At 40.3% G+C, this 17,048-nt stretch overlaps 1 protein-coding gene across 2 annotated transcripts in view; it reads left to right on the top strand.

Annotated features, from left to right (window-relative positions):
* The window catches only part of DERA (deoxyribose-phosphate aldolase), a 116,003-nt gene that overhangs the window by 27,864 nt on the left and 71,091 nt on the right, over window positions 1-17,048 (top strand). The window contains exons 2-3 of one of the 2 annotated variants that reach the window (XM_047787475.1): window positions 14,335-14,432; window positions 15,559-15,700. In XM_047787475.1, the coding sequence (XP_047643431.1) occupies window positions 14,335-14,432; window positions 15,559-15,700 (240 nt within the window). Of the gene's footprint in view, window positions 1-14,334; window positions 14,433-15,558; window positions 15,707-17,048 lie in introns of both variants that reach the window. The other variant, XM_047787474.1, reaches the window with a different exon arrangement.

The raw sequence follows: 17,048 nt of genomic DNA, 5'->3' as shown, positions 1-17,048 counted from the left end.
TTTAAGATGTGGGGAGAAAAATTAACTCTTAGTCTGCCATTTTATACTTGCAAAGCAGTTTGCTCTTATAGACTTTTCATATTGGCCTTTGTATATTATTTATTGCTACAAAATAAATTACTATAAAACTTAGTGACCTGAAACAGCAGTAAACATTTATTAGTCACACAGTTTCTGTGGATCAGAAATTTGGGAGTGGTTTAGCTATGTGGCTCTGGCTTGGGGGAGTCTCTCCTAAGGTTGAGGTCAAGTTCTCAGCCCAGGCTGCAGTCACCTGACGGCATGACTGGAGCTGGGGATCCACTTCCAAAGTGTCTCCCTCCCATGGTTGGCAAGTTAGTGTTGGCACCTGGCCAGAGCCCTCAGTCTTTGCACGTGGACATTTCCCTGGGGCTGCTGGAGTGTCCGTACGTCATGGCCACTGACTTCCGGAGAGAGTGCTCCTAGACAGTAAGGCAAAAGCCTCAATGTCTCTTATTACCAGTTATTGGAAGTCACACACAATTTCCACAATGTCTTATTGGTCACATAGGTCAGCCCTGTTCACTGTGGAAGGAGCATAAATACTAGGAGATGAGAATCACGGGAGTCATTTCTGAGGCTAACTGTCACATTGGTTTCCCTTGTTCGTTATGTTAGTTCCTTTAGCTTGCTTTTGTACCTAGTTTCTTTTTTCTATTAAAGATTTTAAACATTAAAATATAAAGAAAACCTATTTATACCAATCTCGTAGACTTAAGATATGTTAATAATTTACTATGTGCTTTGACATTTTTTTTCTGAAATATATTTAGGTTAAAATTACAGACATTATGACATTTCACTTATAGTTTTTTGCATCTCCAGGTAATAAAGATATTTTCTTACAATACTGTAGTACCATTGTCACCATAAGCCAATTCGAAATAATTCCTTGATATGCTCTAATACCATGTCCACATTTAAATTTCCTCAGTTGTCCCTGAAGGGTATTTTATAACTTATTTGTTCAAACCGGGACCCAAAGAAGGCCTGTGCATTGTATTTAATTGTTGTATTAGTCTCCCTTAATCTGGAACAGCATCTCCTTTTTTTTTTTTAACTGCCATGTGTTTGATGATATTGGGTTACCTAACTTGTAGATTTATCTGATTACTTCCTCATGGTGGTGTTTAACTTATTTTTCCTTCAGATCTGAATGAGAGCCTTTCTGGGTAAAGTAATCTTGGTTGGAGGTTTTTTCCTTTCATCACATTAAGTATATCCTGCCACTCCCTTCTGGCCTGCAGAGTTTCTGCTGAAAAATCTGCCAGTGACCATATCAGGGTTCCCTTGTATGTTATTTGTTTCTTTTCCCTAGCTGCTTGCAATATTTTCTCTTTGTCTTTAATTTTGGTCAGTTTGATTAATATGTGTCTTGGGGTGTTCCTTCTTGGGTTTATTTTATATGGTACTCGTTGCGCTTCCTGGATTTGAGTGACTGGTTCCTTTCCCATGTTAGGAATGTTTTTGGCTATTATCTCTTGGAATATTTCTTCTGTTCCCTTCTCTCTCTCTCCTCCTTCTGGGACCCCTATAATATGGATATTGGTGCGTTTAATGTTGTCCCAGAGTTCTCTGAGACGCTCTTCATTTGTTTTCAATCTTTTTTCTCTTTTCTGTTTTGCATCCATAATTTCCACTAATCTGTCCTCCACCTCACGTATTTGTTCTTCTGCCTCCTGTATTCTGCTGTTGGCTGTTTCTGATGAATTTTTTATTTCAGTGATTGTATTTTGCATCTCTTCTTATTTAAGTTTTCTATCTTGTATCTCTTTGCTCAGTGTTTCCTGTAAGTTATCCATCTTTGCCTCCAGTTTATTTCCAGTGTCTTGCATCATCTTCAGCATCAACAGTCTAAAGTCTTTTTCCTGGAGGCTGAGAATCTCCTGATCACTTAGCCAATTTTCTGGTTTTTTTTTCTTTCTCCCTCATCTGAGTTATAGTTCTCTGTCTTTTCATTTTTATAGGTTTTTGGTGTGGTGACCTTTTTACAGAGAGTAGAGTTGTAGCTTCTCTTACTTCTGGTGTCTGCCCCCTTGTGGCTGAAGTTGGTACGGGGTGAGGGTGGGGGGGCTTGCTGTAGGCTTCCTGATTCCTATCCCTCTGGTGGGTGGGGCTTTGTCTCTGGATGGGATTAGAGGTGGCTGTGTGCCTGGGGGGGTTTTAGGCAGCCTATTTACTGATGGGTGGGGCTGTGATCCCACTTGGATTGTTGTTTGCCCTGGGGCTTCTCAGAGCTGATGGGTGGGGCCAGATTTTCCAAAATGGCCACCTCCAGAGAAAGGCACACTGCTGAATACTCCCGAGAGCTTTGCTTCCAATGTCCTTCACCCACAGCAAGCCACATTCACCCCTGGTTTCCCAGTAGGTCCTCCAAGAGCTGCAATCGGGTTTGACCCAGATTCCTATGGAGACTTTGCTTTGTCCTGGGACCCAGTACATGTCAAAGTCTGTGTGCCCCTTTTAAGAATGGAGTCTCCATTTCCCCCAGTCCCATGGAGCTCATGCACACAAGCCCCACTGGCCTTCAATGCCAGATGCTCCCGGGCCTCTTTCTCCCAGTGCCAGATCCCCACACGTGGGAGTTTGATGTGGGGCTCAGAACTCTCACTCCTGTAGGTGAGTCTCTGTGAACTAGTTACCTTTCAGTTTGTGGGGCTTCCCACAGGGAGGTATGGGGTTGGTTATATGCGTAATAACCCCTTCGACCTTCATGTGGCCTCATCTTTGTCTTCTGGAGTAGGATATCTTTTTGAAGGTTTATGGTCCATTTGGTTGAAGATTGCTCAGCATTTAGTTGTAATTTTGTTGTTTTTAGGAGAGAAGTTGAGCTCCAGTCCTTCTATTCTGCCATCTTAATCCCATCTCTACACTCAAATTTCTTACCCTTTTCTAATTACACAATCCCGAAAGATTTTTTACTTTTGTTGGCCTGAGATTCTGATCGATAAATCCTCTTAGTTCTGCATTTGTGGAAGTCAGACCAATGGAGCAGAGCAGCTCCCAGCTGGTGGCTACAGCAGAGAGTGCTGGTGGCTTCGTCCGGCTTTGTCCGCCCTCTCTGGCCCCCTCTCTAACTTATTTCTCCATCTCCTGTATTTTCTTTAATGTGAAAGTTATATCTTGTATTGGTCTGGTTCTCTAGAGAAAAAGAGCCAGTGAGAGATATATGGGGAGGGGGGGAGAACAAAAGAGGGGGAGGGAGAGAGAGACAGAGACAGAGACACTGATTTAATATAAGGATTGTCTCAGGTGATTTTGGAAACTAAGTCCAATACCTGCAGTTGGCAACCTGGAGACCCAGGGGAGCTTATGCTGCAGTTCCAGTCCAAGGCCAAATCCAAAGCAAGGAGAAAACTGATGTCTCAGCTCAAAGACAGGCAGAGAGAGAGAGGGTTCTTTCTTACCCTTTTTTTCTATTTGGATCCTCAACAGGTTGGATGAGGCCCACCCACCCTGGGGAGGGCAGCCAGCTTTATTCTTTCTACTAATTCAAGTGTTGACCCCATCCTTGAACACCCTCACCAGACACTCCAAGAAATAATATTTAACCATATATTTAAAGGGCACCTTGCTGCCCATTCAAGTTGACACATAAAATTAACCATCTAAAAATTGATGAGATTCAGATTAACAGTTCTGATAAGAGTACTCTTAAGTGATGCTGTATATTTCATATTATATTATATCATGAGACACAAAACAAGGCCTGAGTTAGATTTTTGATAGAGCTGATCTAGCTTTCAAACTAAATACTTTTGACAGTGAAAAGAGGCACTAAAAATATTTAAACTGGTATGATTGAAAAATATTGATTGAGTGACAAACTTTTTATTTTTTGGTGGACCTTCTATTCAAGAGAAAATATTAAAAAACTTATAAAAATTCATTCTGAAAGAAAATACATTCATGTATATCAAATTAAAAATGTACTCATATTATTCAATATTATAAAGCAACATAAGTTGAATTATTAACTCAGCTATAATTAGTTTCTTAGCTGTATCTGATTTCAAGCCTTGGTAGTTTTTTTGTTTTTTTGTTTTCCTTTTGGGGCCACACCTGCAGCATATGGAGGTTCCCAGGCTAGGGATCAGATTGGAGCTACAGCTGCTGGCCTACGACACAGCCACAGCAATGCCAGATCAAAGCCATGTCTGTGACCTATACCACAGCTCATGGCAACGCTGGATCCTTAACCCATTGAACGAAGCCAGGGATTGAACCTGTGATCTCATGGATACTGGTCAGATTCATTTCCACTGAATCACAATGGGAACTCCCTTGGCAGTTTTTTGTAGAATAGTTTTTTTCAATTTCTTAAAGTATTAAAATATTCAGCACTTTTTTTCAAGCTTTAATTTTATGTTTTTTAAATTTGAAATTCTTGACACCCTCAATTGATTTTCTCTTTGGAACATAACATTTTTATTTGAGAAAATATTTACAGATGCTTGGTACTTGGTACACTTTGAACAGTTCTGTAAATGGAGAGTATTCTCAAATTCTCATTTTTTTTTTGTATTGAAATATGTAAATATTTTAGCACAAATAGTTTCATAGTTAATGTATTTCACTCCTTTTCCAAGGTAAAATAATGTGTGTTTTTTAAGACAAAACTTGTCAAATAAGATGTTTCGGTTTTGATTCCTTAGAGTGTTTTGCTAAATTTATATACTATAAAATCACAGGCCTTCTCAATTTCATTTCTGTGGTATTGTAATTTATAATAAATATATATTTGATGTTCATCCACTCTTCTTGGCACAAAGCTCCTAAAACCATTTGGGTTTTCTAAGTGATGAGAGCTAAAAGGTGTCTTGTTATGTTAATGAGGTGGCTGTTGGGCCTCAGGTAAACTTGGAGCCTGGTTGCCTGGAGAGCCAACCAAGCCATTAGGTTCTCTGTCCCCTAACTGACCTCTGGGGTTAGGGAGAAGGGGCTGGAGGTTGAGTTCAGTTGCCTAGGGCCCAGTGATTTAATCAGTTATCCTATGTAATGAAGCCTCCATAAACACCCGAAGGGAAGGATGGGGTTTGGGGAGCTTCTGGGTTGGTGAATACCTGGTGATTCAGAGAGCCGATTGCTTGGAGAGGACTTGGAAGCTCCTTGCCTTTTCCTAGTACCTTCCCCTTTGCATGTCTTTCATCTGGCTGTTTCCTTTTGTAATAAATTGATAACCTAGGAAGTAAAATGTTTCTCTGAGTCCTTTGAACCTCTCTAGCAAGTTAATTGAATCCAGGGAAGGGGTCATTGGACCCTCCAGAGGTAGCTCAGGAGCACAGGTGATAACCTGGACTTGCAACCAGGGTCTAAAGTAGGGTTAGGGCAGCCTAGTGGGACGAAGTCCTTAGCCTTGGAGATCTGATGGTCACACCTCTAGGTAGATAATGTCAGAACTGAGTTGAGTTGTAAAGATGCCCAGCTGATATTGGCAGTATTGTGTGGTGGTATAGGAAACCCCTTCTCCCCAAGTTGGAATTAGGTATAGAACCCTTAATTTCTTTCCAGTACAGAATAAATGTACGCAATTTAAAATAGGAGTTTGTGGAGTTCTCATGTATCAGGAGCAGGTTAAGGATCTGGTGTTGTCACTGCAGTGGCTTGGGTCACTGCTGTGGCAGGTTTGATCCTTGGCACAGGAACTTCCACATGCCATGAGTGCAGCCAAAAAATAAAAAATAAAATAAAATAGGAACTTGTGGTAGCCAGGCTCCAAAAATGAACCAGGTCTCCGTAATTGCTGTCTTTGTCCTCTGCGGCACTGGTTCAGGCTCTTCCTGAGATTCACGTTAGCCAGCAGAATGTGACAGAAGTGATAACAGCTGCTTTTATGATTTGGGGAGCCCTGAGCTGCTCTGTGGGAAGTTCAGCTACCCTGTTAGAAAAGGCGTGTGGTGAGAGGGACGTCCTGGGCCTACAGGGAGAGCGAGCAGGATGCCAGCAGGGCCCAGTCTGCTCCGTCTAAGACACGGACTTGTAAGTGAAGCCCTCTTGACTGTCCCAGCCCCAGTCACCATCTGGCTGTGGCCACAGAAGATCTTAAGTGAGAACAGCAGAAACTCCCAGCTGAGCCCTAGTCATCCAGCAGAATCAGGAGAGAATAAAAGCATTGCTATTTTCAGCCATGACATTTTGTGGTGGTTTGTTATGCAGCAGTAGATGATAATCAAAATAGATAATTTGAGATATTCCAAAGTACAGTTTTAGAAATTTAAAGCTAAGCCTTGTACACTAGTTGAAATTTCCTCATTTCATTTGTTTAAGTCCTCTTTTTGTAGAGGGGTAAATTTCGGCGTCTTCCTGTTTGCAGTATTTACAAACAATTGCCAGCAGTAATTGTAGTTCGCTGAGTTTCAAAGCTGGAGGCTTTAGATGTTTATTATCTACTTAATAGGTTTTTTTTTTTTTTTAAAAAAAGGCTTTTCAACTGATTTTGAAAAAAAATAAAGCCAACATTTAAAGGTCTTGTTTATAAAATACTGCAAGGCTGGTGTATATCAGTTTAGATTTATTGACAAAATGGTTCTTACTCTTCAAAGAGTCAAATATTTCTAATATTCATTTGATGATAACTAGCAAAGAGAGAGTGAACACTGCCAGGAAGAAGTATTCATTTTTAATTAAACATCAGTTTTTTTCACAAAGATCAGATAGTTCTTCTATGCTGTACATATATAAAGTATTTAAAATTTGACAGCTATAGCTTGTACTTTTTTTTTTTTAATAGCTTGTACTTTGATTGTTAGGCTATGAAAGCTTATTTGGATGAAATTATAAATTATGTGTCTAAAATAACCAGATCCAGATATATTTCTGCTCCCTAGGTTTCTTAATAAGAACATTGTTTTTATTGCAATGCTGTACTCCAACAAAATTTGCATCTATGTCATTTCTGCAAAATCAAATATTATTTATTCCACATTAACCTCTTTAACCAGATTTCACAGTCATGTCAGGTGTTTTACCTTCAACACAATAGACTTCTAAATTTTTTGCTTTGATTTAATAAGTTAGATTTTTAAAAAATGAGCCAATATTTAAATTGATTTAACTGATTTTACTCTTGAAAGCACCCATGACTGATATAAAATTATATTTTCTAGTTGTTTGTAAAATTCCTCTCCTTCTGGAGCCAACAAATTAACAACTACTGCTTTACTTCTTATTTGTACCCTAGGAATTTTGGATGTATAAACAAGCATTATTTGGAGTACTCATTTTATCTAAATGAAAAGTCATGTTTCAGAGTGTTATGTAACTGTATCTTTTGCGGCTGTGTTAAACTGACATCTTTGAGCACAGGCTATTTAGCAGGTTTGGGTCTTGGAGTCAGTGATGTATCTCCATAGAGATATGTTGGCATGTGATAAATGTTGAAAGGTGTTTTGTGCAATTACCCGCCAACTCTCCCAAGGAATGGAAATTTAAAATTTATTTTCATTAAACATACTTTTTTTTTTGTCTTTTTGCTATTTCTTGGGCCACTCCCGCAGCATGTGGAGGTTCCCAGGCTAGGGATTGAATCGGAGCTGTAGCTGCCAGCCTATGCCAGAGCCACAGCAACACTGGATCCGAGCCGCGTCTGCAACCTACACCACAGCTCATGGCAACGCCGGATCGTTAACCCACTGAGCAAGGGCAGGGACCGAACCCGCAACCTCATGGCTCCTAGTCGGATTCGTTAACCACTGCGCCACGACGGGAACTCCCTAAAAATACTTTTTTGAGCTCTTTGTTTCTGGTAAGATTTAAAAAAATAAGTAAAATATCCTAACCCCAAATAGATAGTTTTAGATTTATAGAATAAAAAAATGGTACTATCAGTGCTCTCAGTTTCTCTCCTCCAGGAATCTAGAGATCCCTCACACATAGTCCATGGTCACCTAACGTACAGGTTCTTAGACTTCTCAGGCCCTCTTGACTGCTGGCATACCCTCTTTGTCTCCTGCAAGCTTGGGCTCAGGCCAGGGCACAACCAGCTCATGTACTCAGAGGCACAACTTCATGCGTATTGCTCCTACCACCACCCAAGTCTAGAGGGAGTTAGCTGTCCCTAGCGACAAACATGGCGAGTACCCCTGTTATTCATGTATGCCCTGCATGCTGGGAATGTTGTTTTGTTATGTCCGGGAGTGTGGGGAAAAGCCCAAGTTTTGGTCTCTACAAGTGAACCATGTGTCCAAGTGAGATCTCTGTCCACTGTGCTTGCCTCTTACACAGTATTTGTGAAGAGCGTGGTGGAAGCTGGAATCTACCAAGCCCATCCTGGTTTATTTTAAGTTTGTTAAAAAATGAAGTATATAGGGCAAATGCTAAATCAGATGGGACGGGGATGTATAGTGGGTGTGCTTTATGTGAACCAAGATGATGTCACCTTGGTGAGGACAAGGATGTGTTTATATGTTTATCTATCTCTTCTGATTAGAAACAGCTCTCTGAGAGAAAGGATTTGTCTTTTCATTCACTGCCGAATTGCAGAGCCTGCAGCATTGGGTACCATTGTGGGTACCCCTTTGCTCTTAGTTGAATGAACAAATAGATGTAATTCATAGTCAGAATTGCATTTATCAGACTTCCCAGGAAGAAAGTCCCTCGTCTGTCTCATATCTTAAATTTAAACTATTGACTTTGGGATGGAGACCCCTGTAGACTCTGTAAATAGGCTTAGCACCATTTGATTTGGAAATTCTGGGGTCCTGTGGACCCTAAGTGTGGACCAGAAGGGGAATGTGATCTTGATGGAACCTTTGGGATCAGTTGAGAAGTACTGGTTAAAAACATGGCTTTCTGCTCTTCTTTGTGTGCTTATGTTGTGTATTATTTTGTGCGGACATGGAAGCCCTATAGAGGGCTCACCCAGGGGGTCCTGGGTGCTAGACTAGATCTTGGGAAGAAGACTCATTCTGGACCCCACCTGCTGGAAAGGCTGAGGCTCCCACCATAGTCTGTCTTGTATCTTTTTGGCTTAGGATCTGGACAAGCCTGAGTCTGCTCACATATAGATGGAGTATTTTCTGAGCTTGGATGAATCAGACCTATATTAACATCCAGGACTTTTAAAAAGAATCATTTTTGGGGGGCAAAGCTCACCTTTTTCAAGGTTAAGGTTGAAAAATTACGCATGATCAAGTTGATACTTTTCTAGTTTCAGTGTCTGAGGTAAAAAATAAATTTATTGTGATGCAAGGGGCTTATTGAGCACCTATTTCTGTGCTAGGCACTTGCAACTGGGGGACACAAGCAAATTAGAGTTGAAAATAACATGGAAATAATAGACAGTTAGGTCCCTACAGTAGTAAGAGGTACTCAGTGATAAACTCTGGGCTTAAAAATATACTGTCAAGTGCATAAAATAAATGGCTGTTTAGAGACGACACTAAGGCACACATTTGGTGGTACAATTAGATATAAAAACCCAGAAAGAATGGAAAGAGGAACATGGGAAATTTAATCTTTCTTATTTTTCCAAATTTGGAAGAGTCTCTATAAAGTATCACAGTTTATTTTTCTCCATTAGGAACAAAGTTAAAATCAAAATACAATATAAACGTCCTTTTGTGAAGTCTTCCTTGGTGTTACACATTTCAGGAATATTGTGAAGAAGTGCAGGGATAGCCATAAACACAAATGGAAGTGATGGAAACGCTACAAAGTGGATTTGCAGGGAAAATGATCTCTGTCCCCACTGAGACTTAAACAGGAAAAATAATAATAATAAAAAATTGTGAGAGGAGTGTTTGAGAACAAATTTATAACTGACAGAAGGGCCTGAAAAGCCAACAATATGGCATACTAAGAGGAACACTGGGATTTTCTTCACAGGAGAGGTTTCAGAAAAGGGTATTATTGCCTTCCAATTATGGCTTCCTGTCTATTCTCCCCAAAGGCACATGTACTTGAAACCCCTCCTGGCCCCATAAGAGAAGCGTCTATGGTGCTGATGAGATTGTGTGCCTTAGAATCACTTCTCCTGGAAAGGAGACGCTAAAGGGTACTCGAATAAAATATTAAAAATTATGAAGGACATAACAAAGGCCAATCAGTCCTTTCTTTTCCCCAGACCCCATAATATGAGAACAAGGGTTATTTGACGAAATTAAAGAGTAGCAAATTAAGTGCTAATAAAATGGGATAGTCACTTATATAATTCATTACCATGGGAGGTCGCAGGGGCAAATTCTGTGGCTGGATTAACTATGGGGCTGGATGATTTTATGACCACTGAAGATATTTTTAGCAGTGGAGGCTGATCTTGTGAGAGAAGTGATCCTGTTATATTCTACAGGAGATGGTTTGCAAGGACCTCTGGCAAGTGGTGTCTGAGATGTGTGAGAGCAGGCCTCATGGGTTCTGACCTTTGGTGAGGAATTGTACTAAAAATTACTTTTTAAGGGGAATGTCTTCACGTATTCTGTTCATGCTTCAGCCCCAACTTCTCTTGTGGAGATCCAGAAGCCCTTTAATCAGAAGCAATTGGGTTACAAAGTCTCATTACATAAAATGAAGAATTCCTAGAGATCTTTTGTACAGCAATGTAACTATAGTTAAAAGCCCTGTATTGCATACTTGAAATTTGCTAAGAGAGTAGATCCTATGTTCTCAGCCTACGTAAAAAAATAAAAAAGAAAATGGTAAATGTGCAAAGTGATAGATAATGTTACTTAGATTAACTATGATGATTATTACACAATGTGTCTGTTTATCAAAATGTAAACCTTATGGGAATTCCCTCGTGGCCTAGTGGGTTGAGGATCTGGTGTTGTCACTACTGTGGCACAGGTTTGCTCCCTGGCCCCGGATTGTCTGCATGCTTTGGGTGTGGCCAAAAATCCAACCAAACTAACAAACAAAAACATACACCTTAAATAGTTACAATCTTTATTTGTCAACTATACCTCAACAAAGCTGGGAGAAAAAGGTGAACACTAAAAAATAAAAAATAAGTAATTTAGAAAGATATCACCCAGAATTAGATCATTTCTGGCCTTTGGGGACCATTAGGTGTATTTATTGAGTGCTACCCATATGTCGGGTACTTTGGAGTTTTAAAAATCTGTAGGGAATACAAATAGACAAATCAGTTCCATTCTGGAGGCACTGAAAGTAGACCATAGGAGTTCCCGTCGTGGCGCAGTGGTTAACGAATCCGACTAGGAACCATGAGGTTGTAGGTTCGGTCCCTGCCCTTGCTCAGTGGGTTAACGATCCGGCGTTGCCGTGAGCTGTGGTTGCAGCTACAGGTTGCAGACGCGGCTCGGATCCCGCGTTGCTGTGGCTCTGGCATAGGCCGGTGGCTGCAGCTCCGATTCAACCCCTAGCCTGGGAACCTCCATATGCTGTAGGATCGGCCCAAGAAATAGCAAAAAGACAAAAAAAAAAGTAGACCATAAATAGCATGGAAGAACAGGAAGCAAAGGACGAGCTCAACCTGTGTGGTTCAGGAAAGGTTCACAGAGAAGGTGGCATTTGCACTGGCAAGACAAGGAAGGCCGTTCTAGGTGGAAAGTGCAAACAACATGCACGGATCCAGAGACAGAACATGATGTAATGTGTCAGTGAACTCCCAGTAGTTTAGGAAGGCTAGAGGGGCAAAAGAGGAGAGAGCACATGAGGGAGGACGGAGCCAGGTGGTAGAGTCCTAGGATGGTCTGAGACCTCTCCTGTGGGAAGAAGCTTCCAGGAGTCATGTGACTGGTTAGGGACAGACTCCAAAGCCTTGCCCTACAGTCTAGGCTTTCCTTTTTTGGCCACTGTCAGCAGTGGTATGGTGGTGAACCTTGTATTTAACACAACTCCTCATTCCATTGCCTGAAGTAATCTTTACCATGAACCTAATCCCCATTATTAGTAAAGATGAAAACACAACTCCAGCCTTTGGGTAGAGAGGTTGTTCTAGGTCCGAGATAAATTGGGGTGAGTTTAGCGTGTCTGTCTGCTCTTACTGCCTTGGGCTCCACCTAGAACCATATCAGTCTTGGGTGGGGAAGAAGAGGCAGACTTAAAGCACCTGACCTTAGACTCCCATTTTTTTCTGTAAAGTGGACTCAGCAGACAGGCAGGAAAAACATACAGTGTTTTTGAGGAGCAGATGGATTGACATGTTAAACATCTGTTTTGTTACAAGATTCTGACTAACAAAATAATTTAATTAGACCAAAAAAAAAAAAAAAAAACCCCAAAACTCCAAACTTTGCTCCTTCTTCAGTGATATTTATTTTTTGTCTTTTTTTTTTAAGGCTCCACTTGCGGCTTATGGAAGTTCCCAGGCCAGGAGTCGAATCAGAGCCACAAGCCACAGCAATGCGGGATCCAAGCCACACCTGCAACCTATGCTGCAGTTTGCTGCAACACTGGATCCTTAAACCCACTGAGCGAGGCCAAGGAATGGACCCATGTCCTCATGGATACTAATTGTATTTTTAACCTGATGAGCAACAATGGGAACTCCCTTCAGTGATATTTTATTTTATATTTATTTATTTATTTTTGCCTTTTTGCCATTTCTTGGGCTGCTCCCGCAGCATATGGAGGTTCCCAAGCTAGGGGTCTAATTGGAGCTGTAGCCACTGGCCTATGCCAGAACCACAGCAACGTGGAACCCGAGCCGCGTCTGCAACCTACACCACAGCTCACGGCAACGGCGGATCCTTAACCCACTGAGCAAGGCCAGGGACCGAACCCGCAACCTCATGGTTCCTAGTCGGATTCGTTAACCACTGAGCCATGACGGGAACTCCCTTCAGTGATATTTTAAATGCGAATGTCCTTATTAATCATGCACTCTAATGTGGAATTTCTGTACCATTAATATTGATAAGAAGAATCAAATAGAAATGAGAGAGAAAATGTCTTTTGTAGACTCTGGTTTTCTTGGTGGTCTTATCTCTGAGGTTTATGCGGGTACTTTACTACTAATATTATGTGTTTTGTTCCATAGTACAGTGTACATCCAGTAGTTTTCTCCATCACGTTATGAAGAAGTGTGTAATTGTGATGTCTTTCCCACAGGGGCCTTTTAAGGCTCTTCTAAGATAATTCTTTAAGAACGTGAGGTTGCTGGAGGGCTGCAGAAATGAGCTTAGTTGGGGAAGGTAAATGGCTGTGTGTCCAGTTTACTCTAAGGAGGCCTGTGTTATAGAGCCTCTCTGGATGAAGTTGAAATGCATGTGCATCAGGCACTGTGTTTGGTGTTAGACACACAAAGATGAATAAGATCAAGATGCACATTGTAATCACAGACAATTCTATGACTCCTTGATGAGCTAAATACTATTTCTATAGTAGAGGTCTATCCAAATGTTAGTTCTCTCTGGGAAGCTGGCAGTGTTTTCACAAAAGCTAACAGTTAGACTGGATTTATTTATTTATTTATTTGTCTCTTTTTGCCTTTTCTAGGACCGCTCCGGCGGCATATGGACATATGGAGGTTCCCAGGCTAGGGGTCTAATCGGAGCTGTAGCCACTGGCCTACACCAGAGCCACAGCAATGCGGGATCCGAGCTGCGTCTGCAACCTACACCACAGCTCATGGCAATGCCAGGTCCTTAACACACTGAGCAAGGCCAGGGATCTAACCCGCGACCTCATGGTTCCCAGTCGGATTCGTTAACCACTGAGCCACGATGGGAACTCCTAGGCTGGATTTAAAATAGAAATTATAGTCAACCACAAGAGGATGGAGGGTGGGATTGAGGTAAAAGCGAGCATTTGCAAACAGAGGCAACAGAGATGTCTCCCGGAATTTTGAACAGTTAGTTTTTTCTTTTCCCCTTTCTGACTTTTGTTACACCAATGCTGTCATTTCTAATACATTTTGAAAAGTTCTCCTTTGAGGAAAGAATGGACTATTTCCTATCAGCATCTAGTAAATACTAATCTTATCGGTAAGGGGGTAATGATCAAGGGTCCTGTTAAGTCTCAATATTAATTCACTTCCATCTTTGTTAACCATTTCTCCTAGACTGGGCACTCACAAATAAATCTCTGCTGTCAAAGTGAGGCCTGTGGCACGAATAACTCCATTTTCAGTCATTTGTCGACATGTCTGTGTAATGAATCAGTCCAGGTCCTTCTAGTTCCAGATGCACTAGATTGTAGTACATTTTACTTGATTTTACATGAAGCAAGCCTTTTCATGGCTGGGCTTCCTTCAACAAGGTTATTTATTTATAGTTGAGCAAAAAAGAGAAACATAAGCCTTAAAAGAGCTTTGATACTGAGTGATAAATCTATTACAAGGACCATGTGAAAAATAGGTGAATGTATTAAATAAAACGATTAAGTTTTAAAGTGTTCTTCTTTTGTCTTCAGACCTTAGCTGGATCTCCAAAGTACAGGTGAATCAACCGGCAGTTCTGAGGCGCGCAGAACAAATCCTGGCCCGCAGACCCGTGAAAAAGGAGTGGCAAGTAAGGGCCCTTCTTTAGAATTCTCTCCCTCTAGTTTACAGCCCTGGTCTCTTCTCTCCAGGGCACCAGGATTGAATTTTGCTCAAGATGGATCTAAACTTAAAAGATTTCAGCTGTCCATGACTTATTTTAATAATTCATATATGATGATGATGAGTTGGAGAAAGATAACACATTTATCCAAATAAGTTAAAAATCTTATCACTCTTGAGTGGCAAAGCCACAAAGGAATTTGAGACATCTTTATTCATGAGTAAATTAAATGGCATACTTTCTCAACATGTTTATTCAGCTTCTTACACATACCTTCTCTGGTGGTCTTCTGTTTTAATTGTAGAAATATAATACCTAAACCCGATGTGTCTACTGTTGAGACCCTTAGATATAATAAGAGTTGATCTTCTTTGACCCTCATGTTCACCAAGGTATTAATTTTCCTAAGTCATTTGTCAAAACTCAAAAAATGGTATTTTGTAGGGCACTTGTGGTCTGCATATTCTTCAGTGTATACTAAGCAAAAATGTGCTATGTCTCTCAGGGGTGAAAGGAATTCGGAGTTCATTTCACAAGTGAGGCAGAATATTGTGATTAAATCCTTTAGGGTGACGGGTCACATTTTCCTCCTCCTTAGAAATAGTCTGATGGAAAAGATAAAAGGAATTCATCAGAATGAGTTATAAAATACAAATATTGTTTTGAAATTAGAATTGGATTAAATTGAAAAAAAGTAGTGTTTCATTCTAGATCCAAGAGCTGGAGGTAAAAGGTAAGATAGAAATTTTTGTTCCCAAGTTCTCCCATACACAACAGGCTAGCCATCAGAGGCTCCTTGTGGATGAGATGGAAAAGTCACATGCGAGAAGACAATCTAATAGGGATTTCAATTGGGGTTACTTATGGGAGGAAAAAGAAGACATTTTAAGGCTACTCTCCCCCTCTTTTATTTTTTTCTGTGTAATGTTTGTCTTGGTCACTCTTGTACAATGTTTACGCTGTATATCAGAGTCATAGGCCTTAGAACAGTGTAGACATGAGATTCTAGCACCCATGTGGGTCTAGTGGTTTTCTCCTGAGTTGGAGATTAATTATTTTTTTAAAACCTTGTTTTTACTTTTCTTCAAACCAGGTTGCTTGGCTCCTGAAAGCTGTTACCTTTATAGATCTCACTACACTTTCAGGCGATGACACATCTTCCAACGTTCAAAGGCTCTGTTACAAAGCCAAGTATCCAATCCGGGAAGACCTCCTAAAAGCTTTAAATATGCATGGTAAAGGTAATGTGTACAGTCTGTCTGGTGTTTACGTTCTTACAATAACCATTTCTAAATCTAAGAGGACCTAAGATTTATCAGCTAAAACAGTGGTAGCAATAAAATTCGTGATAGAATTGTGTACAGAGAGAAATAACTGAGGTTCTTCTCTGAAAAAACAGCAAAGAGAGAATTTGAGTCTCATTTTTAGGTCAGTTCTTTCTCATCCTGGAATAAAGTTGCCAGTATCGAGTTTCTTTATTTTTCTTTCCAGTTCTTCAGTTTTGGAGGTTTTCTCTCTAGTGACTCTCAAATACTGATTCTGATTCCCTAGCCACATGTGAAAAAGCCAGCCTCATTACTTAATAATCACATCTCATACATAAAGTATTTTCTGTGAGTAAATGAAATGCTTTTGAGAATAAAATACAAATGGGAAATATTGCATGCTTGTATATTAGGTTAGATCTTTTGAAAAAAAGTTACATTCACTCTCTTATATACATGAAAGAAGGGACTTTCAAAAGTTGCCACAAGTTTAGAACTTTAACATTTTAGAGATAGAGAAAACCTTTGAGAGTCAATACCCTTGTTTCCAAGTGAGGAAACTGAGATCTGGAAGGTGGAGTGGTATTTCCAAAACAATGGTTAACTCAGTGGTTATAGGAGCCAGATCTTTTCATGGATCCCAGTCTCTAATGAGTGCAGCTCGAGGTGCTGCACTGGCCCAATGCAGGTATTTCATCCCAAATAATTTGTAGATAACTTACAGACCTAAACAGCTCTGCAGCTTTTGAAAAATACTCAGTATGGTTTTTTTTTTTAATTGACCATAAAACATCTCCCATTTATAGCACTTAAAAGCAACAGGTTTATATGAGTTTTATGCTATTGCATTTTCAGTGGCTACTTGATTTTTTAAATTTAAGAGCTTACTACTCAAAATGAGGGCTCTAGATCTAGATTTTATTTATTTATTTTGCCAAAGAGGGAATAGGATTAGTTAAATGTCATTTTGCTATAGAGGTATACCTTGTTTTATTGCATTTCACAGATACTGTGTTTTTTACAAATCGAAGGTCTGGGGCAACCCTGTGTTGAGGAACTCTACCCAGTACCATTTTTCCAACAGCATTTGCTGACTTTGTGTCTCTGTCACATTTTGAAAATTCTCACAGAATTTCAGACTTTTTCATTCTTGTCATATTTGTTATGGTGATCCATGATCAGTGATTTTTGATGTTACTATTACAATTATTTGGCTTTTTTTTTTTTTCTTTCCTTTTTAGGGCTGCACCAGCCACATATGGGAGTTCCCAGGGGTTGAACCAGAGCTGCAGCTGCCGGCCTACACCACAGCCACAGC

Source organism: Phacochoerus africanus, chromosome 7, assembly GCF_016906955.1.
Source record: "Phacochoerus africanus isolate WHEZ1 chromosome 7, ROS_Pafr_v1, whole genome shotgun sequence".
Classification (NCBI taxonomy): domain Eukaryota; kingdom Metazoa; phylum Chordata; class Mammalia; order Artiodactyla; family Suidae; genus Phacochoerus; species Phacochoerus africanus.
This window is presented reverse-complemented; position numbering and strand designations above follow the sequence as displayed.